This window comes from Dermacentor variabilis, chromosome 11 (assembly GCF_050947875.1).
Source record: "Dermacentor variabilis isolate Ectoservices chromosome 11, ASM5094787v1, whole genome shotgun sequence".
NCBI lineage: Eukaryota > Metazoa > Arthropoda > Arachnida > Ixodida > Ixodidae > Dermacentor > Dermacentor variabilis.
The window spans coordinates 32058604-32084575 of NC_134578.1; the positions used below are offsets into that span (position 1 = coordinate 32058604).

General features: G+C 43.5%; 1 protein-coding gene across 3 annotated transcripts in view; it reads right to left on the reverse strand.

Annotated features, from left to right (window-relative positions):
- The window catches only part of Rab3-GAP (Rab3 GTPase activating protein), a 46723-nt gene that overhangs the window by 16926 nt on the left and 3825 nt on the right, over nucleotides 1-25972 (reverse strand). For 2 of the 3 annotated variants that reach the window (XM_075674593.1, XM_075674594.1), the window contains exons 4-20: nucleotides 25478-25577; nucleotides 24861-24962; nucleotides 23534-23682; nucleotides 22681-22751; nucleotides 20649-20732; nucleotides 18086-18225; nucleotides 17256-17380; nucleotides 13039-13097; nucleotides 11609-11749; nucleotides 11375-11478; nucleotides 8374-8438; nucleotides 7052-7145; nucleotides 6053-6207; nucleotides 4509-4758; nucleotides 3528-3625; nucleotides 2744-2846; nucleotides 1052-1242 (exon numbers count right to left, since the gene is read on the reverse strand). In XM_075674593.1, the coding sequence (XP_075530708.1) occupies nucleotides 1052-1242; nucleotides 2744-2846; nucleotides 3528-3625; nucleotides 4509-4758; nucleotides 6053-6207; nucleotides 7052-7145; nucleotides 8374-8438; nucleotides 11375-11478; nucleotides 11609-11749; nucleotides 13039-13097; nucleotides 17256-17380; nucleotides 18086-18225; nucleotides 20649-20732; nucleotides 22681-22751; nucleotides 23534-23682; nucleotides 24861-24962; nucleotides 25478-25577 (2031 nt within the window). The remainder of the gene's footprint in view (nucleotides 1-1051; nucleotides 1243-2743; nucleotides 2847-3527; nucleotides 3626-4508; nucleotides 4759-6052; nucleotides 6208-7051; nucleotides 7146-8373; nucleotides 8439-11374; nucleotides 11479-11608; nucleotides 11750-13038; nucleotides 13098-17255; nucleotides 17381-18085; nucleotides 18226-20648; nucleotides 20733-22680; nucleotides 22752-23533; nucleotides 23683-24860; nucleotides 24963-25477; nucleotides 25578-25972) is intronic. The other variant, XM_075674595.1, reaches the window with a different exon arrangement.

The following is a 25972-nucleotide window of genomic DNA, read 5'->3' on the forward strand; positions in this document are numbered from 1 at the left end:
AGTTACAGCGATAAAATGAAAACCTTTGGGCGACCATGCCACATCCTCCTTGATGGGATACAAAACCCCATCAAGTGTCGTTAGTAACCTCTCAATTGGAGAGAATGTTCCAGAGACATGCATCATTTAAAGATTACAAGATCTGGACCACATCTAAAAATGCACTGCAGTTTCGTTAAGTGGGTGTAAAGCATGCCTTTTGTGTTAATGCACTAACATTACCTATCACAAATGACTACAACCATGTTCAATATGCGGCGACAAAAAAAAATGAAACTGCCTATAAGACATGTCGAGGAATACTCCAAGGCTTGATAATCAGTAAAAAAAATCCTACAGATTCCATGTACTGTGTGGGAAACAGTGAAACTGAAGCTTCAATGAGCCAGCAAGACAAAATGGCGCAGCACAATAAAAAATTCACAGACGATTTCAGCGAAGAATGTGTCCTGTAACGTTCATCAGCCATGGCTGCATGCCTTACAGAACAAAGGAAAGTTTTATTCAAGGGAAATACTCTTGATCAATAACTTTCAGTGATATCGTCACCTCTACCAAGATTTTGTGGAAACTCGGCATCAGATGCATCGAAGTAGATAGCTGAAAGAGTTCCTGGCACTGCATAAAGATAGCATGTTTGGCATAGCCCGAGAAACACTGTTAGCTTCCTGTGCCAACAAGTCCAGTGGCAAGTCACACGAAACCTCATGAAAGGGATTGTATCCCAAATAGCTACAACTTCTAGTCAGCAAGACAGCAAATGACGGTGACTGCTTGTCCTAGGACATAAATAATTACATTTCTGTAATCAGAAATTCAACATACACAAGGTATGCAAACTTGGATAAGATCTATCCATAAATAATAAAGTTGGCTTTCAAGTGTAGCCTCCCCCTGGCATTAAATAAAAAAGCAAGGCTACTGTGAGACAGGATTAACAAAAGACCTCGGCTCTTTAACCGGCATTCATTTCTTACTGCCGCTAACCTGAGCTGTCTTATGAGTTGGTATGATCCGTGTGTGAAGGTGGTACGTGAAAAAGTGTGCCCACCACTTTTTCTGCAGCATTGGTAGCTTCATCTTTTTGTGGACTTGGAAACTGGAGAAAGCTTCTTGCCGCATAGCCAACAACGGCTGCTCCTATGTAGGCTGCCGGAACGTTTGATGATGCAGCCAGCACCGTCCGAATGCTCCGCCACCACGGTGACATTGTCATCGATGCTGTGAAGTGAGCTTCTTCTCCTGCAACAAGTCATGTGTGTATACAGATGAGGTAAGATATATTTAAGACATGCATAAACAGATGGATGGACAGACAGACAGACAGATAGACGCACAGATACAGGTACATTTTACCAGATATTCTGCAGCAGAGTGCGGAAAGAAGTCCAAGGTTACCGTACTGAAGTGAAATGAAAGTGCACCAACAACAATAGCTTTTCATTTATACTGGATGAATCAGTCAATCAAGAATGTCAAGTGCTTTTATGAACGATGAGGACCAAACCAATGCAATCTCGGAAGGGTGGCAGACTGGGCTAATTGACATTTAATTATGTTGCAAGTTTATATCACGTGTAGAAGTAACATAAGGACGACATCAGACAGGCTTGATCGCTCGTCGCCGTGCAGTCAAACCTTCCTTTAGCGAACACAAATAGTCGATTTCCATTAATTCGATCCTGACGGCACTGCTGAAACTGGTGAAACTATCTGGCGGGTTGAATTACACAAAATGCAGGAAGAACAAAAATGCTGAAACACACTGTTGGTTTCCTCAGTAATTCCTCTGAAGTTAGGTTCACCGTAGTACAGTCGTACAATGCGGTGAAGCACACCAATGAGAAAACGTGCCACTGCTACGAGACGTGGCACTTGTTCCTTAATTTACACATGCGCACGCACCAGCTCCGGTCATGGTACGTGCGCCCAGGTCTTCAAGGTTTCAGATAGATTTCTGCTCTTTTCTTAGCTTTAAATGCCCCCTCGACTTCCCTAGTTTTTTTTTCCTATTTTACCGCCTCCTTTATCTCTAGCTTCCCTAACACACAGATGGTTTCTTTCCCACTTCTAGGTGCATGGCGCAAGTGCCCATGTATAATTAAGGACCACAAGCTAGGCCGCGTTAACGGTTCTATATGCCAGACACACATGGTGGGCAAAACGAGGGCTCAAATTGCCACAGCAACGCCGGGAACAGCTCTGAATGGCTGCCAGCATGCTTATTAGGAGTCTAAGTGCTCGTACTGTGACCGGAGACGGCGTGTGCACCTGTATGATTAAAAAACATGTACTATATCCTGCGACAGTGGCCCTTTTCATCCTTAATAAGCTACACCGCAATAAATTATGTATGCTTCACCGCATAACATTGTTATATTGTGGCAAAGCTGACCAGTCAAGTTCGAATTTTTCGCTGAAGGCCCATTTTGAGATTATGTAACGGAAGATTGGGCCCATAGAAATGTAGGAGACAGACAGGGGCCTTCAGACGGGGTCAAATTAACCTAGAAATCAGAGTAACCAGAGTTGAACAAACGGAAGTCTACTGTATAACAATTTTTTTGTGTAAAAAAGTGAATCGAAAATATTTCTGCCAATATTAGAGTGTAATGAATGTACACTTTTAACAAATATTGGATGTAATGAGGATAATGTGTCAGACACAAATTCATGAGGTTTGAATATGAACAGAAGTTGCTGACATCACTTTTTTTCTTAATGTGTCCATCAGAGTCCCTACCAGCCATTTCCACGAGTGACTTGAGGAGTGAACTGAACAGGCACCAGCTCCTTTTGTTGGTCATGGCCCACGTGGATGACAGCCATTCTTTCAGGAGGGATTGCTGCACAAGACAGAATCAGATGGTCAAGCCAGCTTTTTGCTTGCGACATAACCCTGGTAGTGCCAACCGCAATAGGTGCCATAGAGATGTGTGTTTACTTGTGCATACGTGTGTGCACAGGCTTGAGGGTTCTGAATCGGTGCAGGCAGGTTACAGGGGTTACGAAATTATCGTGCTGAGGCTTGAGGGATAAGAAAGGTACTTCAAAGAGATGCTAAGGACAGTGAAAAGAACAGCGTGACGGAAAACGATGGTGTATAACATTAAGAGACAAAAAGATGGCAGTGTGGATTCTAGTTCTAGTTAAGAATCAGAGAAGAAAGTTGATTTGGGCATGTCACGTGATGCGCAGAACAGATAATTGTTGGTCTGCGAGAGCAATGGGGTGGGTACCTAGGGAAGAGAGACGTGTTAGAGGGCAGCAGATAAGATTGCACTGGGCGCAAGTCACTCACGTAACATGCAAAGTGAACAGCTGTCCCTTCTAACTAAATTAGAGCACTGCTTACTGATACAACCACTGAGTAAGGTTACAATGGATTAGTTTAAGGTGTTAAGTCAGCTGTAAGGTATAAGGCATAGGTGTAGTTTAGGAGAACAAAAGGCTGAGCGAGTTTGACCTAATTCAAAAAGCGATTTGTCATGAGTGTGAAGTCACTGTGACGGTTTTGTTGCTCTCACCACTAGTGAAGAAGGCGCAATCCCTGACTTCCTCAGGGCTTCCAGGAGCAATGGATGACAGCCGCTTGATGCCAGTGCTCTTGAGAACAGAAGGTGTCCTGCAAGAATAGCGAAAAAAATGTACAAAATGTAGTTCAAATTACTGCCATTAGTGATACTCAAAACGGCAATAGCTGGTCAGAACATAGGTTCTCGCTTGGGCTGAACTGGTGCACTTATTTCAAGCAAGATTACGTTTGACTGCACCACAGGAGTGTGCAATGTGGTGGAACATGGCGCTCTGGTGGAGATGCATTTAGATTTAAAACAGTCATTTCTACTTGTGATGCTTGTCTTATCTTTAGCCATTTGCAGCACAGCATCTCTCATGGTACACACTACCATCAATTAGCCAAGGATCAGTCAATCAATAAAAGGTCCGTATTACTATGTCAAATAAGTGCTGTTGCTTTTTCAGCCAACATCACTTTCCCACAGGGAGAATAGGCTAGGTATTGTCACAGCCTAACAAGGTGATCCGGAACACAAAATTCTAAATAACACTTGTCTTTACAGCACACAAATCTAACATCGTAATGTGTAAAGTCAGGAGCCTGACTCATTAGAAGCCTGGAGAGTACAAAATCGATCGTTTGATAATGTTGCGTCTGGTTGAGAGGGAGCATGTTGAACAAAAAGAAAAGAACATTCAAGACACACAACAAAAAGGGGCTAGATTAAAAACATCTAAGACATTTTGTCTGTGAACAAGGCTGTAAAATCTTCCGTGAGGAAGCTGAAACATCGAGAACTTTTTAACCTATTTTTTTCTGTTTCCATTTTCATGTTTTATTTCGTTCTGGAGAGTACAGTACCATGATAAAATTAGGTGGCTAATACAGAAAAAGAAGACCGTAGCACAAATTGCTGGCTGCTCCAAAGAAACAACACTAAGAAAAACACAGTTTGAAAGCATGTCAAGCAAAAACGCAACTTTCTCACCAAGCTGCTTGCAGTCGGCATCTGCCTTGGTCGTCACAGGCAGGGGAGACTCATCATTTCGATCCCTTGCCAAGCGACGACTGTCGCCAATGTCGAAGTAGCCGAGGAACACAGGCAGTGCAACAGGGTTCTCATCACCAAAGGTCACCCGCTTGCTGGAGCTAGATGTCCAGAGTGACAGGTAACGCAAGACGTGCGTCAACACGCGCGACACTTTCTTGAGTGGCATGGACAGTTCATCTGCTAGCTCCTGTGCAAATATGAGAAAGAGCCAGTTGTAACAGACAAGACAAAACACTCAGCAGCAGTGCTAGATAAAAAGAAGAAAACATGTGGTCCTATGAACATCCACAGCCCACTCTACTGGAATGGTTGACTCTCTTGTGCACCCTGATGTTCACCTTCCCCACACCAGTCACGTCTCCTGATGCTCATCGACTTTGGACATGCGAGTGGTGCAGGGAAGGCAAACATCAGGGTACACAAGAAAGTCAACCGTTCCTGTAGAGTGTGCTATGGATGTTTATAGGACCACATGTTTTCTTCCTTTTATCCAGCACTGCTGCTGAGTGACTGACCATGACAGATGCTAAACAAGAGGCAGAATATCTTCGATTGCCCACCGACTCCTCAAACAAGCCTCCCAATTCCTGGACGTTGAATTAGTATGGGCTCCAGGGCACGAGTCCCTCCGTGGAAATCAGCGTGTGCACGCTGTAGCCCGAGCTCATGCCTCCCCGGTGCCACAAGAGAGGGATATGGTCGCATCTATGGAGCCCGTACCTTTACAATACAATACCATACTACAACACCACAGATTGAACAGACGACAATACCTACCTCCACACAAGACCCTCTCACGTGAAGACGCCGTAACATGGCGACAATTACAAACCAATACATACCCCCATTTAAGCAGACTACACGCAATACACCCTACACTATACTCATACAAATGTTCCCTTTGTAACGATTACGCCTCCCTATATCACGCCACACGGGCGTGCCCCAACGTCAAGGCAGCACTGCAAATACCTAACCCCACACCCAAGCAATGGGAGGCTTTGCTGTCTAGTTTGGACCCTCGTAACCAGCAACAACTGGTGCCGCGGGCCCAGGAGACAGCAAGAGCCGCAGGAGCCCTGTACTAAAAGCACTTCACGCACAAGCAGAAAGACACCTGCTTGTCCTTTCTTTCTTTAAATAAATGTTTTTCCTCCTCCTCTTCCTCCTCGTCGACTTGCCTGCGTGACACAGATGCAACTGCGGGAGTTGGTGTCATAGTTGTGTAGCTACAAGAGACGGTGCAAGCACTCCCACGATAGTGCCAAATGACCCGATGGCATAAATAGCTAAGGTGCGATTCGAAGTGGCTTTCTTCTCTATGGCTGTGCATGCAGACCGACCATGAAAGGCATCCAGTTTGGCTTCGTAGTGCGGCACCGGCATGGGAAAATGTGATCACCTCTACATTGTTGTTACCACTGCATGTGAGCTGACCAGAACACCCAAGGATGAGCAACAATGGCCTGGAGTGCACTTGCCTCCGGCGAAACGTCCTCCAACGATGGCTCGTAAATGTCATCGACTTGCGACTTGTCTACAGCCTTGTGGAGGCGGCAAAGCTGCCGGAGTCGTCGGCAGGTCTCGTGCAACAGCTCGGCATCAAAGTCACAGCTGACTTCTTCGTCTTCCGATGCTAGTTATAAAGAGATGCAATGAAAGCACGGACAATCAGCAGTAAAAGAAAAAAGCTAAATCTTCCTGCACTGTCTTAGAGTCCAAGACAATGTATACATCAGGTTCAATATTCAACAAGACACATCGTCATCCCCACTATTATATATGTACATCAAGGGCCCCTCTTGGAGGGAACGCTTACATCATTACGAAAGCAACAGTTCCTGAAGCTAATCGAAATGAAGGGTCTCATATAAAGCATCAGGCAGGCATCTATGCATACAAATGTAGCCCACAGGTCTTCATGTCATATCTTGGCTTTAATTGGTGGGAGAGTACTAACCTGACATTCTCTTTTAACATTCTCCCCTCTCTCTTGCATCCCTTTGATGTCGTTGCAGCTGGCGCAATCGATTTCAATTTTTTTTCGGAGAGAGTTGTGTGAGTCTGGCGAAGGCGTGCTGCGTGGCATATGGCCGAGTGCAGTGGCTCGAGTTTTCTTTTTTTTTTGTTTGTTTTCGGGAATTTCGCCTTTTTTCTCTTCGGCACCGACACTTAATAGCCAGATTTAATTGTTATAACTGATAAAGTGGCATGGGAACATTTAGGTAAATGTGTTTGTGTTTATTTTACCACAGAGCACACACAAAATTTCAGTGTCGCAGCTGCTCATTGTTATATCAAATATGCTGCTAAAACCACTATTGTTATATGTGGGTTCGATTGTACAAGCATTTTCACATTATGCCTCCACTGGAATGAAGCTGCTGTGGCTGGGAATCAAACTTGCGGCTACGACATCAGAAGGATGTCACGGCCACTGTGTCATCGTGACAGGTACGACAGTGTCGTCCCGTTCATACCTTGAGGTTCCTGAGACTTTGGTTCCAGCACCTCGAGTACTGTGGAAACGACGAAATGTGACGCCTTGCTGCTATGGACAATCTTTTCCAGAGCCTGCACAAAAGCAAACCGAAAAATTTTAAAATCAGATGCTTTTCTTTTGCAAGGTTGAAGCTGCTAGAGCCTTAGGCAAGTGGCTCCAAAATTAAGATTCTGGAGCCTCCCAAATAACTTATTGTTTTTCAAATTCGGGGTGGTATTTTATGGCAATTTATTTACATTTGCCATCCTTCCAGTCCTTTTCCATCTGTTCGCACAAAGTCGTGCTCCCATTATCTTCGGAATCAGCCACTTGGTTGCATGGATGACAAGAAATTAAGTGGATTGCAGCAAAGGAATCTTTACAAACTATCGCATCTGGCTTTAAGCAGCGTATGAATAAAAGAAAGCACAGTTAATGAACCCTTTTAATAAAATGTAGCATAGTTGCACAGCATACAAGCAGAATGTGTGTTTAAGCCACTTTGCCTACCATCACCTTGCAGTAACCCATTATCGGGCATTTTCAATTGGTTTTACTAGTACCACCACAACATTCACAATAGTGAACACAGAACCAAGCTTTGTAGAAACAGCAATATTAGCTTGGAAGAAATATACTGTAATTAGAATTTCTCACCACTCATGTTATTTCTTGATGGCTGTTACGACAATAGAAGCATTTGAACAGGCTCAACAACACACTTACAGGAAGTAACTAAGAACTTTGTGTGAGTTAGCTAGTTCAGTAGTGTAGACTACATATTTACTTGTTTACACACCTTCAGGATCCATAAATTGACATAAGAGGGAATGGGGTCACGAAATGCTACAAACACAAAAATTGAGCCCCAACATACTCTTCAAGCACATTCTAAAGCTTATAATAAAGGCAACGGAGGTGGGAAGGTGGTTCCAGCCATTACATGTAATTACATTCCAGCAGAACTTTTTGTTGGGCTAGCTGGTGCATGTTACTGAAGTACTAAAGCGCCAAACAGACAACACAAGAAGAGACATGGACGAACTCTTCGGATGTCTCTTCTTGTGCCGTCTGTTTGACGCTTTAGTACTTCAGTAATGTAATTACATGTTTGAGAAATGAAGGAGTAAATGTGTTGGCTCGTACAAAGAGTAACAGACATGTTATGACTATGATCGGTACTAGAGGATTTCAATTATCGTAAATGAAACTTGTCTTTAAGGCATGAATCGGGATAGTAGATATGTTAGAATAAGGGCATGTGGGGCATGTCAGGAGCCTGCAGAGCTCATGTGAGCTACAGCTGTGATAGCATGTTACCTGCTGCTGCACGCTGACTGCTTTCATGTCCCGCAAAAGGCGGCCTAGCTTTGCCACCAGCTGGGCTGCAAAGAGAAAGAATGATGATGAAGAGCTGCCCACCTTCAAAATCACGAAATATTCTCAATTAAAAAAACCCTTACTATTGCAAACAGATTAAAATTCAACCATTTTCAGTACGGGCAGTTATTAACACCTTTCTTTTTTTAGTGGACATAGCGGCATTAAACTCGTGCATTTGTCCGATTACAACTGTGCCTGAGTGATCACTGCATTTTTTGTGCACTGGCATTGGCATGAGTCAACTGAATTGCACTGACAGCCCGAGACAGTTGTACCTGAATAGTTCCTGAAAGTACCTGAACAGTTCACTTAAAACTGGTTATACTGTCAAATTCCCAGCAAATGAATTCCCAAGTCTTAGAGATAATTCAAGTGACATCCGGGTAGGTAATCTTTGATAGGGCCTGTGCTAAAATTTATTATAGCGGCAAAGAGGCATGGATGAGCAGCACTTGTCTTTGGCAATACAGGTGGGCCTCAACAAACAAAAGCACATTGTGCATGAAACTTTGTTATACCTGAAATTTTTTTGAAGTTGAGGTTCGACTGGTGCTAGTACAAAGTGCTAGGACAAATGAACTTTGGGCTTGGAAACAGGTGGCATCTGAATCCACGTCCCATAGGTTGGTACTCTCTGGATTGAAAATGTGGATCTTCTATGCTTTTGCTCATAGAAACATGCAACAGACGTTGGGTTTTTGGACACCATGATTTGGAAAATTAATCCTAATATTTTCCTATCTATTTTTGTGGCAACACTAATATAATGTGCTGGTGCAATTCTCAATTCTCAACAAGAATATACTGCTCTCTACAGAATGCCTGTCACATCCTGTCTGTGAAGTAGTTACTAATAATGGTAATACAGTCAAAACCAGGTATATTGAACTTGAAGAGGATTGGAAAATAGCTTGATATATCGATAATTCGAAAAATAAAATATGAGTATCTGAAGTTTATCTGAAAATTCCACACATCTCGGTCAGCCTCCAGAGAATGTTAAAAGCAGGAATTTACTGATTGCACATTCGGAGCCACTTGGTTAAAAGTGCCATGCATTTCTTGTGGAGAGCATGTATCGGACCATGAGGCCTTTTGCGCTCTTGAAGCAGCGTCACAATTCTTTTTCAAATAACGAATGGCTGCAGGCAGTATGCTTCACTGCTTGACAATGAGTTCTTGCGCTATCAGTGTGCTTCACCGCATTTCACGGCTGTAGCGCGGTGAAGATTACTTAAGCAAACCAGGCACTATGGAGTGCAAATAGGACCCTTGCTGCACGAGCCCTCCATATCTTGAGGCATGCACTGTGCTAATTTTTTCTCTGTGGTATGTACAGCCTTTCATACTCAATTCCTTGATAGCATCTGCCAAAACAGTGCTGTTTTGGCAACATGAATGTTTTCCATGACACGAGCAGTAATTGGAGTCTCGTTAGTAGAAGTGCACTGCAGTGAAGTGTTCGATATATCGAATGTGGTGGTGAACGGGAGTTCGATATAAGCATAGTACCTTCACATGGGATTTCCAAGGGTATGTTACAACTATTTAACATAGACAATTCAATATACCTGGGTTCAGCTGCAATAATAATAATAATAATAATAATAATATAGTAAAATAAGTAAAATAAGATTGTAAAATAACCTGCTTGCGACTATGCCCCCACGCTACATTACCGGCTATAACAATTAAACCTGGCTACTGGGTGTCTGCACTTAAAACATAAGGGAATTCCATGAAAAAAAAAAGCAAGCCGCTTTGCCACACTCGCCTTTGTGCCGTGCACCCTGCCTGAATGCCTTCACTGCCCCTCTCCCTAGTACCCCTCCAAAGCCCGCGAGGTGGTGGAAGGGAGATGGGAGAGGGGCATGGAAGACCAAGCAATGTGATGACGGGGTGTGTTGCATGAATGCAATGGCGGCGAAGCGGCTTGCATTTTTTTTCTTCTTCTCAAAGAATCTGCATTTTATTCCCTTTCGGCACACACCCAGTAGCCAGATTTAATTGTTATATAACTGATAACACTGTATAGGAGCATTGTTGTAAATAGTTTATTTTAACATAGAACAGATACATCAGATACAGTATTGTTAAAACAGTACCATTATAAACTGGTTTGACTGTATTGAAGTTTAAATGTAGTGGGCTAACTGTTGTTGACCAAATGCTACTGACACCTGCAATTATGTGTCGGTAACAAATGCCTGAACTCTGCAATGTCAACTTTTCCCAATTCTCCCACAGCAGTCCACATCTTGGATTGGAGAGTGCATATGCAATTCCTGAGCTTGGTCTGCGGGTGCAAAAGCCTTGAGGCCACCAACAGGACCAATAAAAACGAGACTCTTACCCAGCATGCATAGAGAAAGGTGCGAGATAGGAAAGGCTTGAGGACAGAACACAGTGCCGCAAAAAAGCTTTCTACGGAATAGCTACTTTATGCACTACAGTTAGTGAACATTAGGTTACATCACAATGCACATTATCTGTGAACATTTGTGCACCCAGCACTCAACGTATTATATATTTATTGCGATTGCGAGCAGTGAGCTGTGGCTGCTGGTCACAGAAATGGGTCGCTCTGCTTGTTTGCTGGTAAATAGATTCTAATTTGCGATAGCTTCCATGTAATATTTACACCATATTTTGCAACATAAATGCACAAGACTCAATGTTACCCCAAATTACATGATGCATGTACATTTATCTCATGAGTGACACACTACTTTTTGGTCCCGAATGAAAGCACTGAGAGAAGTCGAAGAAGTCGCCTTTGTAGTGTTGCCTTTGATGTATGAAACAGAGTACAGTACGTTCCACATGTTCAGATTAAGTCGGGAACGTAGTAAGCATACTCATGCAGCAGCAAGAACATGGGACAGTCGGTGAGACGGTTAGTATGACAGATTGAAAGGAAGCAGGTGTTAGTACTGACCTTGGTAAGACCAGCACTCACCCTCGTCGATCGGTGGATCGGTTTCCTTCAGCAGCACCTGTACCTCGTTGAGAAGCTGCCAGTCACGTGCGCGGCTGCGTTCACTGTAGCAGGAGGTAACAGAAAACAAGAAGGAAGATTACCCTATTCCCGATAGTTTGTTATAGTCATGCTCAGCAATCACGGTTTGATTGCGCATTTCAAAAACATTTTGGAGATAACGAAAAGCTGTACCTGAGCACACGATGAAAAGGAACGGCCACAGCATACAGCTTGCCCTCAGAGGTCATGTAGCAGCACGGGTAGGTGTTTGGCCGTACAGTCTTCACCAGGACGTTGTTCAGGCCCATGAGTGTGTAGTTACTGTACAGTAGCCTTGGAAGCAAATGAAATTGAGAAGACGAGTAAGCCTCGTGCATTTGAACTTATTGTAGCTGCAGTTCATTTCAACCATGCCTGGGGTTAAACTTGGTGTCTGATGGAAGAAGTTTAATTCATGTGGTCTTAACATTCCAAAGCAGCAGTAGGGCTATGAGTGGGGCTTCTCTGGTGGCGGCCGCGTATGGTGTGGCTGAGCATGGCCACGCGGGCACTATCTTAAAAGCAATCTGTGATGGTAGATATGTCGTGGGCTCATAGCTTTGTGCGCACTGTCTTCTCTCTGCTTAGTTCATACTGAAGCGAGAGGCAGCATGAAGGCCAATGCGCTTGTTGCTACCACCACTCTTCCTCATGCCAGGGTTTTTGTGCCAAGCATGGTGTCCATGGTCATCGAGTGAGATGTGTTCAGGTTTGCCTGTGCACGCGTGACACCATGCTTGTTAATTTAGTTCCCGTATTTTTGTGCATATAAGCCGCACTGAAAATGAAAAAAATTTGATAATAAAGTGAAGGTGCGGATTATATGCAAATTTCGTTTGGAGAGGTGGTTTCACGGCAGCACAGCTCATGCTGCTCTGAACTCGGATGATGATAATCTTGGATCACTACTAGAACTACTCAGATCTAGAAACTAGAACTCAGACCACAATGAGCTGTACTCAACGGCCGTCCTTTACAGCACAGCATCGCTGAAAAAGGGCGGAACAGTGCCGCTGGCTGAAGACATGGACATGTCGTGCGTCCGTGAATGGAGACTGTTCTTGCAAAGATGTCAGCATTGTTGAATACAGCGGTTTCAGCGGGTTATACGAATTGATTTTTTTTCCAGGCTGTTGTAACTGGGGGTGTGGGTTATGTGCCATGGTGGGTTACATGCTAAAAAATGCAGCATAAGTCAATGGTTATGAGTTTATATGGCCAATAAAGCTATATGCTTACTTTGTATAGCTGTTTGGTAGTTTGCTATCGCAATCGATGCTTTGCCTTTTGGGCAAAACTGCCACTTTTTTTCTTTCGCTTCTTTTTATAATTTGGTGATAAAAAAACAAGGTTTAGTTCTTAGCTAGTGCTAGTGTTCACCTCAAGTCAAGCAAACTTAAGTCATTTGTGACTCGATAAGTGAAGGGCACTTTCACCGCCACCTTCATCAACTTTGAAGATGGTGCTGAAAAAAAAAGGCACGGCTCCTAATTTTTAGCCAGTACTAGTGTTGTTCATCTCACGTCAAGTGAACGTGAAATGTTTGGCTCAATAAGTGAAGGCTGAAAACATTTCCACCACACCTGCCACCTTTTCCGACTTCAAAGGCAGCCACCCTTGAAGACTGATGAGGACACCATACCTGCAGTCAAAAAGGACGCAAGCTGTTGATAAGAACGCAGCAATAGATTGCACTGAGAATATGTGATAGCTATGCTTGCTACACACCATCTCTCAAATTCCAAGTTAAGCAGATATAATATATGTGCATCCTGCAGAATAAAAATATATCTGACAAAATAAAGACAAGTTTCACTGTCCCTGCTGCAATTAGACAGTTTAATTAAACAAAATATGAACATTTCCTTTGTGCTTTCCTTGGGCTTACTGGGTGTTGGCATTATATGATAGTTACTCAATCAAATGTAGTTTCTCCCAAATCTTGATTCTTTTCCTGGAAGACCTCTTTTTGACCTTAATTCTTTTTCTACAAATGACAAACAGTCGGCATTAGAAAAAAATACTACACAGTGTGAACCAATGACGGGCATATTTGTCAGCTTGCTTTTAATTGCCATTGTCGACACTAGATGGCAGTGCTTGTCAATTTTAATTAAAGTTGCTTGAACTTGGAAAATATCGCAACCCTTTTCTCTTTGCTGCTGCGCCACTGATTGGTCAGTTGCCATCATGTGGTTGATTCCTGCCAGGAATGGTCCATGTTGTAATGAAGTGGACGGTAGGTGAAGCAATGTTGCAATCACTGTGCATGCCAGCGGTCCACGTGGACAAATATTTCATTGTATGTCTATTAGGACATTACATCTCTCTTGCAAATCAAAAAGGTGAGCAGGAGTGCCTGGGGGATAAGATTTTGGTTGTGGAAATCACTGGGAGTTTGGAGAAGTGCTTTTTAGGATATCAACTCACCCTATTTCTCTTCTGCTGAAGGTACTTTTTGTAATACTTAAAGGAAAGAACGACAGCAAGAGCAATGATATATAGTTGCACCGGATACAGTGCGACAAATTCACTCACACTGGTGACACCTGACTTTGAGAGACAAGGGCTTCCACAGACAAACACTTTAAAGAAGCGTTGCATGAAGTGTTGTATACTGCAGAAGTGTGTTCGGCCTGCGTCATTCGCTATAAGTCGCAAAGCTACGACGAATTTTTTTTGCAATGCGAGCGTCGCAGTAGTATTTTGTTGTTTACTCTGACTTAAGATGAGCCAGACATTGCACCAATGCTTCTTATAACGCAAGTCTCTTTTGTACTACAGCCACATTGGTTATTTTGATCCTTATCGTTGATCAGTGTGAAACACTTCGACCATAATTACAGCAATAGTTTAACATTATGCATAGCAGTGCTTGATTTCAAGTCAGCTAAAAGAGCCTGTGTAACATGGGTATCGAGTTCGGCATCATGTGTGAATTTCATAGCGCAAACTGCAACTATTATTTCTATTATTTATTCTTCTCTGCTGCGCGAAAGTACAGAAAATGTCAAGAGCTCATCGCACTTTCCACAGTGTGTGGATGACGAGTACCCGGTCAAAGCTTCTTACGCTAGCTACATGTACATCGGCTGGCCATGTATAAATGCTTTATACATTAACAATGCTTCTTAGTTAAGCATAGTATAGAGTAATTTAGTACCCAGCCATTACATTTTAGCAACGAACACATAACTTATCGGAGAGCTCAGGGACGGCGAAGAGTATACAGAACAGGAGTATGAGTGGCCATGCTATCGCCCATCTTGCTTCACACAATTTGGCTGTCACATTGTTACCTTAGTTACCAGCACAACTTATCATCATTATGCAATGTAGATGCAGCATCTCATCTTTTAAATAAAGAACAAAGAAAGGCATCGATCAGCGATACTACAGATGGCTGTAGTAGGAGAGGTGCACTGGACCAAATCTCGCAATAATAGCACAATTTTGTCGGCACAAGCTACGATGGTTGCGGTACTTTCAAGATTCCAGTGATTTTAATGTTAGTGGCATTATGATTAGTCTTTATATTAGGCACTGCTTGAATGCTCGCACTGGAAATGTGGCTGCCTGTGTGCACACATTTCTAGAAAATTCCGTACAATATTCATCATTTCCTGCGGTACAGAAAGGATTAGAACCACTGTCACTGATTTTTTTTTTCACACTACAGTGGAACCCTGGTTATGCGCCTCCCGATTTTGCGACGTCCAGGGTTTTACAACGGACTGGTGCAGTCCTAGCGAACTACCCACAGGGATGATGTTAAAAACCTCTAATATATAACGCAGGATCATGCATGTTCCATCTCATACGATGACTAAAAAAAAACTGCGAACCAATGACGAACATGTGAGAAAGGTTGCCAGCCTTCGACAGCACCCTTGCGGCACCATCCCCTCCATGAGGAGCGGGACCGCACCCATTGGCAAGCAGAAAGCCCAGACTTGTTTTCTCACAAATCTGTTGTTGGATTGCCAGTTTTGCATGGGTCGTCGTACGACACGGGATGTGCAAGAAGGTATTCCCTCAGGCTGACACTGCTGGCTGCCAAGGACAATGCCACAGATTCTGCCGTGCCTGTGCCAGCGTATGCTCTGTGTAGCATCTACAACATTTTGGCGTTCGTCTATGCAGGCAATGCCATAGGCGGCCTCCTTGCAGGTGATGCTGCACTTGAATGAAAGCTCCCGCTGTCTGACTCAAATAATGTTCAAGGAAACTGACCAATTTCTTTTTGTAGGTGAGAATAAGAACATTATGGCATTTGGTGGGTGAAAATCATGGTACGTTGTATGCTAAATCTCTCCCAATGCACTGCAGTACACTTTTTGCATTTACTTATTTGGGGGTACTGGTTTCTGAGTCCAGTAGAGTGTAAGCCTATAGTTTATTACTGAATGTGCTTCACTTGCAGTATGCCATACCAACAAGGCCGAATGTCTACCCTTCTATAGTTTAAATTCAAGCTACTCGCTACTTTGTAGCACGAAGGCACATGTTAGTTAATGACAGATTTTTTGGACATGCCCAATAATTTGGATGCCTTCACGGCACCACCATGTACTTCATAAAGCCAATGCATAAGGACTTCTGAAATTTTGGACGTTAAAACCCTCCCCTACCTGGCTTTCCTGACTTTTTGCCATGACTGCAGGTACAAAATGGCAGCAATTGAAGCTTCCACCACCATTACCTCGCAGCACTGACCCAGCATTCGCATGCTGATGCAATAGCAGCGATAGCCACCTTGGCAATGCTAGGCCTAGCTGCTTTGATGTTTGCTACCAAGCTCTCTGCTGTTTGGTGTCATGTTCTTTATTGAAAAAATTTGGCCCTGTCAGCAATGGTGCCGACTGCGCCTCTGTCACCTTCGTCGATGGCGTCGAAGCACAGCAAGTAAGGGAGAAAGTAAGGGGGGAAGTACTGACACTGCATAATGCCGGTTCCCGAAAGTTAGCTTCACCACAACATAGAAGTGTTACGCGGCCAAGCGTATGCAATGTATTGCGGTGGAGCACACCAACAGTGGAAAGGGGCCACTATCGTGGTATACCATATGTATTGTTTAATTATACATGCATTCACTCAAAATCTTCTGTCACAGTAAGAGCACCAGTACACTTAGTAAGTGCAGTGGCGGGCCTTCAGGGGTCTTTTTGACATACTTGTGGCGAATTAAGCCCTTGGGGGCAGTAAGGCATGTACTTATCTTGAACTGCCTGATTTTTCAAAATATTTTTCGCGGGCCCTAGGAAGTCTGAAAAATTGAATGTTGACTATACTATACATACAATTTTTGTTGGTTTGATTATACGATGCCTGAATTATACGACATTCTTGTGTGGTCGTCATAAAGTTGTACAATCGCAGTTACACTGTAAGTTACAGCATCTGATCCAGTGATTCACTTGAACAAATGTTCATAATAATAATAATATTTGGGGTTTTACGTGCCAAAACCACTTTCTGATTATGAGGCACGCCGTAGTGGAGGACTCCGGAAATTTTGACCACCTGGGGTTCTTTAACGTGCACCTAAATCTAAGCACACGGGTGTTTTCGCATTTCGCCCCCATCGAAATGCGGCCGCCGTGGCCGGGATTCGATCCCGCGACCTCGTGCTCAGCAGCCCAACACCATAGCCACTGAGCAACCACGGCGGGTCAAATGTTCATCCATTAAGTGCCTCCCTTATTTCTTAAGTTCAAGCTATTAAATGGTTGCTTTTATTATTATCATTCAACCTAATAGACGGTACAGATAAAGCACAGTGAATGCAAACGGCACTAACCTCAATAACACCCCAGCGTGGTGCATAGACAATGAGGAACTGCGTTCTCCTCGGCACTCCATTGATCGCTGTGTCTGGTGAACTGTCCTCCACTTCAACCCAGCCACACTCAGCATCTCGGTAGCCTGGCGTTTTTTAAAAATGTTGCCAGGCACAAGACAAGCCACAGTTACACGTGCTGCTTTTCTGTACACTTCTAACCATGATAAAGCATAAATAGATTTGGTCGAACAGTACATATATCCAAAGACTATTAAAGAAATAATATTAGAAGAAATATTTTGTATAGTATTCAATTTGCTACCATAATTATTTGATGTGAACTAAATTCAGTTTCAAAAACAAGTATTTGTTCAGCTCCAATCCACAGGTCTTCCTTATTTTCGTGCATACAACTGACCCTTATAAAAAGCAGCGGCCCAAATCAAAACTGAAAAAAACTGATACTCCAGTGTATTCCTGACCAAAATGACCATGGATAGCAACATGGAAATCTTCATGAAAGCAACGTGACACCATCAATGGTTGAAAGTGATGCTCTGGCAGCAATTCTGCTTTGCATGTCCATGTCTTGCTACTATTGTTGCTACATTTTTTTTCACAATAGGTGTGGCTTGCCTGTAATACAGTGCAAGTTAATAAGTAAATTTTAGCTCGTTAGGTGCAACATGCGGCTTTACGGCAATGCATCGCCCTGAAATTGCCGCCGGTGGCAATATTAGCGCAAAGCCTGTGGCCTAACGTTTTCTTCAATTTTTCAAACATTTGGCATGTATTTTGTGCCCAAAACATACAATATTGGTACAAATCTAATTTGCATGCCTATGCACCTTTCCAGATGCGTGTTGCGGTGTTCTGAAAGACGTTGAACAGAACAATCCTGCCGACACTGTCGGTGACAGCGGCCAACTGCTTGCTTGGAGACAGGAAGATTCGCATGCCTTTACGGTGCTTGTCAAAGATGCCGCACCTAGGGAAAACAACAGAAGTTTCTGTTACTGGCAAAGAACAAAGGAACGGTAAGTAATGTCAAAATGAAAACCGAATTGTAGAGTTTAACATAGAAATGCAACACATGAACTACGAAAGACACCATAGCAAAGGTGCCAGATAAATTCTGACAAACTGGGGTTTTTCAACGTACACGCAAATCAAAGTAAACAAGAGTTTCTGCATTCCGCCCCTATAAAAATGAAGTTGCGGCTGCTGGGAATTGAACCCACGACTTCTCTCTCCACAGTGGAACACTATAGTCAATAAGCCACAGTGACAAATGGCTCACAATGTAAAATACCAGATAAAGTTGACTTCCATTAATTTGACTCTGACTGGACGAAAGTGATTTAATTATATGGCAGATCAAATTAAACAAGATAAAGAAAAAATTCCAAAACACATTGCTAATTTACTTGGCAGTATATTCCTCGATTCTAACACGCCTCCAAATCAAAAGTGCACCTTTCTTTCAGACCCACATTCTGTGTGCCTGAAGTAAAAAATGAATGTAGAAATGACATTAAAGCTAAACAAAGCAGAAATCAAATGCACATCGAATGTTTTCGAAAAGAAAAACAATGAAAGAAAAGAGGGGGGGGGGAGGCAGGAGAGCAAGGTTCTAATACATGCGTTGCACAATGATGAACAGTTTCCTAATGTCAGCTTCGCCACAATACATTCTTGTTATGCGGTAATGCATATGAATGCCACAAAGGCGGTTTCGGTATTGTGTCCAATTGTATCGGGCAGTGAATTTTCGTCCCAATTCTTGAAAAAAAAAAGAAGAAAAAGAAATAAGAAAACATGCGGGGTAGAATTGGGTAAATACCATAATCAGACATCGTAAGCTACGGTTATCGCTTGAAAACTTTCCTATGAGAGGCCAAAAATATGAGGGCGAATCAGAAAGTCTTTGCCTTTTTTTTCAAAGCCAAATTACAGCTGTAAATGTGAAGTCAACAAAGCAACATCAAATTTAGTACTGCGATGGGACAAGTGTCTGAACCGGTGTCAGGACTATGTGGAAAAATAATATAAGGTGTGTAGAACAGCACTTATATTTGTAATTAGGTGCATGTACCTTACTTTGGCTAATAAAAATAGGGGCAAAGACTTTCTGATTTGCCCTCATACTTTTTTTGACGGGAGACAACGTGTGTTCAATGCATACATTGCCCCCTAAGCTCCGACGAGATAGATGCTGCCACTAAGGGATAGCCACTTGGGTCACCATGGGCGTCAGGCACATGCATGCTGATTGGTCAAGTTCAAATTATTCGGCGAATGTCAATTTTAGGATCGAAATAATGAAAGTTTGGGCCACAGAAGTGTATGGGTGCTGGCTGGGACTTTTGGCCTGGATCGAATTAACTGGGGCTGAATTAATGGAACTCTATTTTATGACACGAGGGTCTTTTACCGGATGTTTACATGTCTAATATGTTCGAGTAGCAATGTTTTTAGAGGTTTAACAAGATATTAAAGACAAATATTGAGCCACGCTAGATTGGTAGACGAATGTTGCAAGCTATTCAAAGCATCACTTTAGCGAAAGGAGCTTGTGTGAGGGAGAATATGATGCAAACACAGGGGAGGACTGTGAATATAAGCTACCAGTTCCCGTGATGTAACATGTCCTGTGTATAAATGTGTATTGTAGTTAAGTAATATTACAGAGCGGATTATATCGCACTGGCAGACTTCGATGTGCACTGACAGGTGACAAATGCTTACACCGCTGTGCTGATCGACAGTTGTCTGAGCTATTTAAAGCAAAACCTTTCTAAGGCACCTAAAGGCTCGCCTACGTTTCAATAGGTGGGCTATGCTATTTATGCTAACAATAGACCCACCTAGTATAGCAATGTACGCCAGCCTTTCTGAGGCACCTTATTCCTGCTTGTAACTCTTATACCAAAATTTGCAACTCCATCTGTTGGCCCCTTTCTAGATCTTCGATTACCGTAAAGTTAGTATCAGTTCTTTAAAACTGATGGTAGCGCTAAAAAGGACGGACACACGATGAAAAGACGACACGACGACGAGGAAACACTACCATCAGTTTTAAAGAATGCATCACCAACTAGCCCAGCACCAAGTTTTATTGTAGTATTAGTTATCAGAGAAAAACTGCATAAGACTACAACATAGTACCACCATTTGCAGCCTTTTGCAGGCTTGGACACAAGGCACACCTCATTCTGAAGCCAACATTAATTTTGGCTGCCTGGGGATTTTTTTTAACATGCACCCACAGAACGGTCGACATGCGTCTCTTGCATTCCTCACTCATTGTAATGCGTTTGCTGCAGTTAGAAGCAGAATGCCCAGGCCTCGTGCTTAGCAGCGGAATGCCATGGACAATGAGCCTTGATATCGAGTACTAGCACAACTTACCGTAATGGTACACCGGAGGCAGGTTCAATCGGAGGGGCTTTGACTTCCTCCTGCTGAGTCTTTGTGAGCTTGCCCAGAAGGGAGCTGAAACGAGCGTGGACAAACTTCAATCGCACATTTGGCAAGTACCAGGGCTCACATCTCCATACTTTTGAAAAGAGAAGCTGCCCCAGCTGTTCTTTTACATATGCCAAGCCCTTACATTACGAACGCTCAAGAAATGAAATTAAACTGCCTATATCAGGGATCTTTCTCCCCATTTCTAGCTTTTCCTCTCTTCTGTTTATTTATTCATTTTTTTCTTCTATGGCAAGAAAATTGGTGGCGCATCCATCCTTTGGAAATGATTGGCGACACTAATGAGATTATCCATCTACCTTATGATGGGTGTGTAGTTGGTGACATGTTTTATAAGCTATGATGATTATTACGAAGAGTGGAACGTACCAAGCGACCCAAGTTGGCGTCAAAGAGCTTCATTAAAAAGTGGCACATACCCAATGGCAGATGCCAAGTGATGCAAGTTGGCATGAAAAGAAAACAGTTACATCTGGACGCAGATAGATACCAGAAAGTGCGCAAACTATCCTAATAATGATAATCGCATTACAACAACCTTTTCTGAAGGAGAAAGCAGCGCTGCTGAGATCGATCAACAAGTCAAGAGAGATAAAACTTTATTGTGTCCTTGATGGGGTCCAGGGGTGGCGGGAGTTGGGAGACTAACCCCAAGTGCCCCCTTTCCTCAGACGGCGGCCAGTCCTTTCTTACTGGCGGCGTCTTCTGCTATCTGGACGGCCCAGAGCAGTTCTTCTGGGTCCAAGCTGAGCAGCAAAGTACCCCATTGCTCGGCTGTAGTTGTGATGCATGTAGTGTTAGTGTGGTGGGTGAGGCTTTGGGGCATGACCACATAATGCGAACGAGGTTAACGCGGGCCTCGCATGCTTTGCAGAGTGGGGAGTATGCATCGGGGTAAATGTGGTTGTATAGCACGGCGGTTTGGGAAAGTTTGCGTCTGAAGTAGTCGCCAAGTGGTGGATTGAGATTTACTCAGTGTTTTGTGCGCTGGGGGGCAGCGTAACCGCCCTCTGCGGTAGTGGAGGAAGATTTCTCTGAATGTGACCATTCAATCCCAGCGTGACCGCGACGCAGAACAAAGGGCTTGTCAGGATCGGAAGACGCAGGAGAAGGGTGACGCACCGGGTGTGCGAGAGCTGGGGCGACATCGTGGGCCAAGAAACATGGTCACAAAGTGTGTCCACATGGTGAAAAAATTAAAATTGCCAAAAGCTGTGCATGAAGGGGAGACTAAAAGGCAAACACTCAGCCTATCTAGAATGCTCAATTAACATTATGGAAACTTTGCAACATTCTTTCTGTGGCAAGAGATGTGTTAAAGGGCCACGCAATTCTTTCGTTATTCAAATCACTCATGATGAATGGGCTTTCTTATGCAGCTGTGACAGGGATCTCGGAGGCCATGCGTTACGGAGGTGCGATACATAATGGGTGCCGCACTCCTGACAAATGTAATAATTTATGCCTTCCCATGTGGGAGCTGCTGAGGTAAAGCTTCGTCAGAGTGGTTCACAAAGAGGGCTACAACATGGAGAAAAATGGCCATCCACCCAAGGCCAGCGCAAAGCTACACTCTAAGAACAGTTTACACCCTCTGGCTTGCCCCTTCTGCCACACAAGAATAATCGTCATCTGCCTTGATGCGTTTCCTTTCTTTATAGTTGCAAGCCCGGAACTTTCCAGTGACAAACGACATGCGCGTTATCATAAGGGGCACTCCAAAGGGTGTAAACTGTTCTATGCCGATAACGTGCGTGCCATTCGTTACTGGAAAGTTCTGGGCTCACAGCGATAAAAAAAGGAAACGCATCAAGGCAGATGACGATTATTTTTGTGTGGCAGAAGGGGCATGCCAAAGGGTGTAAACTGTTCTTAGAGTGTACTTCATATTTTTATTCCCATGACAACAGAAGATGCTGTACGAAGCAAGAATGGTACAATGCACGGCTCTTACTCAGCGAGGAAGGTCTTTACCCGTGACGCCACTGCAACAGCAACATCCGTGAGGTGCGGCTGAACAAAGCCCTGCAATGAATGAGAGCAAGTTGAAATTATGTTGTTTTGTTGCAATGCCCTTGCTACTTGCGATCGTTGGCCAGTTAAGGTGCCTCCGAATCTCGTATTCCAGCTAGCAATTCATGAATTCCAGAAAATTCAGGAATAACTAGTTGGAAGGGGAAACTAGTTGCAGAGGGGAAAGGGAAGATGACGACTAAAGCTTTATTTGTATAAGAACTTATGAACATTCAACTCTGATAAGTCGGAACTTGTGGGAATCACAGGTTTAATTTCAGTTACCAGAGATTTTAGTTACTCTAGAAACTGAGTAAAGCTTGGTCTAAAACAGAATTACGAGCTGTTTTATGAACAGATATACAGGCATGGTTGCTGTTTGAACAGATGGTGTGACCAGAACAGACATATGAATAAATATGACACCTGTTAACCACAAGTACACTGCCAGTTTCCACCATATTGCAGTGATTAATTGATTGTTTCATTCAGTCAGTCATTCATTCACTGAAAGAGTCTAGTGACCACGAACAACACAGGAACTATGAGAGACCCCAGTAAAAGTCGCCAGATTAATTCTGACTACCTAGATTTCTTTGATAACATTCATCCAATTACCAGCACCAATCACTTCTGCATTCCGGCCTTGTTGGAACGAGGCCTCCTCAGGCTCAGCAACAGACAGCCATAGCCACTGAGCTTGACATGATGCGCAGCAACATCTGTGGTTAGGGTCATGCAAACTACCTCAGGTGCTTCAGTGAAGCGCAGCAAACAATGAAAGCATTGCTGACCTCCTTGGCATAGTAGAAGCCGACGTACGGGTCCGTGCCCGTTGCACAAATGAGGCTTGAGGAAGCTGCAGAGAACCGCATCACGCCGCTGTGGGCCTTGCGGATAGACTCTGTCACCATCTGGTCGAACGGCCGTGGAGCCACGGTTCCTGAAAGAAACGGGCAACCGTGGTTGCATTTGCTCGCAAGAGGGCGGCGGCAATGGCCGAGCAGCCACATGGAGATGGCCGCGCTTCGTCGCACTCAATGGCGTAGCACTAAAAGTCGTGAGCTTTGTTTGGTTTGTTCATGAACCAGCCACAAGCACGCGTTCCCACACACCTAACATGCCCTAGCCAACATGGCCAACCTGCCACTAATAAGCCCTTTTGAAGCTAAGAGATGCCTTTTGAACCCCTTACCTGCCTACGACGAGTTAACTTGTCGTGACAAAGGTTGTGCTACCCTGTAATTTTGGCACATAGATAAATAATACACAATGTTCTTGGTACATTTTTTTCAAGAGCAGCAAATGCACTATGGGCAATTCTGGTAATATAATTTCTAGAAAAAGAAAGGGAAACAAACACAGGGTTTAAAAGCAATCCACACCACTCAACAACTTCTCAAAATTTCTCATGGCAGTTAAGGGGTCAAAAGCATGTTTTGCAAGGAATGAACAGCAGTGGTGGCAGCAACAATGCTCACGCTGACGCATTATTTACGATTCTAGCCTGACGTCCACCATCTTGGTTAGTATGCACAAGGTGTGTGCAAAAGTGCACTCACCAGGTTTAGAAAGCAAACTGACCTGGGAATGCCCAGCTTAGCATTTATGACATATGTGTTGAAGATGCACACATGTTCAATGCCTCTTTCTGTTCCATCATTAATTGCGTGGTTCATAGCTCCCTACCTTTTGAAAACAGTTTCACCCACTAATTGCCGATGACAAGGTAACTTGTCATCACAATTGAGCACCCTCTGGTGCCAATGACAAATCAACTTGTTGTGAACTTTCAGAGATTTTTGCACATGTGTATATGTGCAGCCTCTCATAATTTCGACAAATGAATAAAACACAGTGACTTTTGCTATTGCTTTTCAACAAGACCAGTAAAAATGCAATAGGTATTTCTAGGTTTTTTTTGTTAATGAGTGGTGCAAGATATGCAGGTATAAAGAAATTATACACTTCAAACGTTCTTTTTCGGAATTTGTTGAAGCAGTTAAGGGGTTAAGGCTTTCCAAATGACGATGTCGGAATATGGTCCCTTCAAGCTTCTTCCTTCATCTCACAATCTCAAGTGGCTGCGTTATCGAACGCCAACGAAGTGGTATGACTCACCTACGGCCTCACAGTCTCCCACATGACGTATGTCCTGGGGCCCCCACTTTTTGTAGCTCAACGGCGGGGGAGTCACCATGGGACTCTGGTTGCCAGCGCCACCTATTCAACCAAAGATGATTCGTTAGCAGCTGAAGCAGTCGTGTATGCTTCTGAACAGGCAGAAATTATTTTTCTTTTAACCAGAGATAAGTTTCAATCTCTGCAATGACGACATTGTTGTCATGCCTTTGCCTACATAATAGTGGCTTCAAAAGTGCATGCACAGAACACAATGAAGAACTTGTGGATGTAGCATTGTGGGATTTGCGTGGTTTGTGGAAACAGCATAAGAACACAGTTGGCAACAGGTTTGTCAACTTGTTGTCCCTCAGACCCAATGAAGTTGTGCTTCGAGTGAAACAACGAGAACCAACTGCTGAAAGAGAGTGAGCATCCACTTAACTGCAGACTCCTGGCCTACGAAGCTTCATTAATTACTTCACCTTGTTGATTATCATGTGGGTATCTATGAATATGCTTGCAATCAGAAGGCATGCATTTCAAGCACAAGAGGACAGCTACATATCTCCTGCAGTGTTGCAAAAGAGGTGTATAAAATGTTAGACAAGACTTACCTCTAGCCAGCTGATTCCGACAAGCTCGAAGTGTCTGGAACAAACCGAAGCCCTCGAGGCACACGATGGCATGGGGATAAGTGACCCGCACTTCGTCTTGCTGTCAGTGGAAATGGAAATAAATTTAAAAATTAGGTAAGCAGTCGTAAATGCCTTTCAACACAATGCACCTAAGAAAACTGTAACATACAGCTTAAGAAGGATGGACCAATGAGCTGCGGTGCTCATACCAGGTTATGTGTGGGCTCCTTCGATTAACACATCTAGGAGACATGGCCATGACATAACTGACATGATTTAACTATTTATTACAAAACACCTTAAAACAACCCAAATTTTGGCTCATCCTAAACGAAGTGAACAGAATGCAAGTACTGTTACAAAAGTAGTGTTACAAATGACAGGCACAAAAGATTAAAATCTTGAAGGCACCCATGCGTGCGTCATAACACCAAGCTTTTAATTATTTTTTCCTCTTAGTTGGAGCTTGTCCCA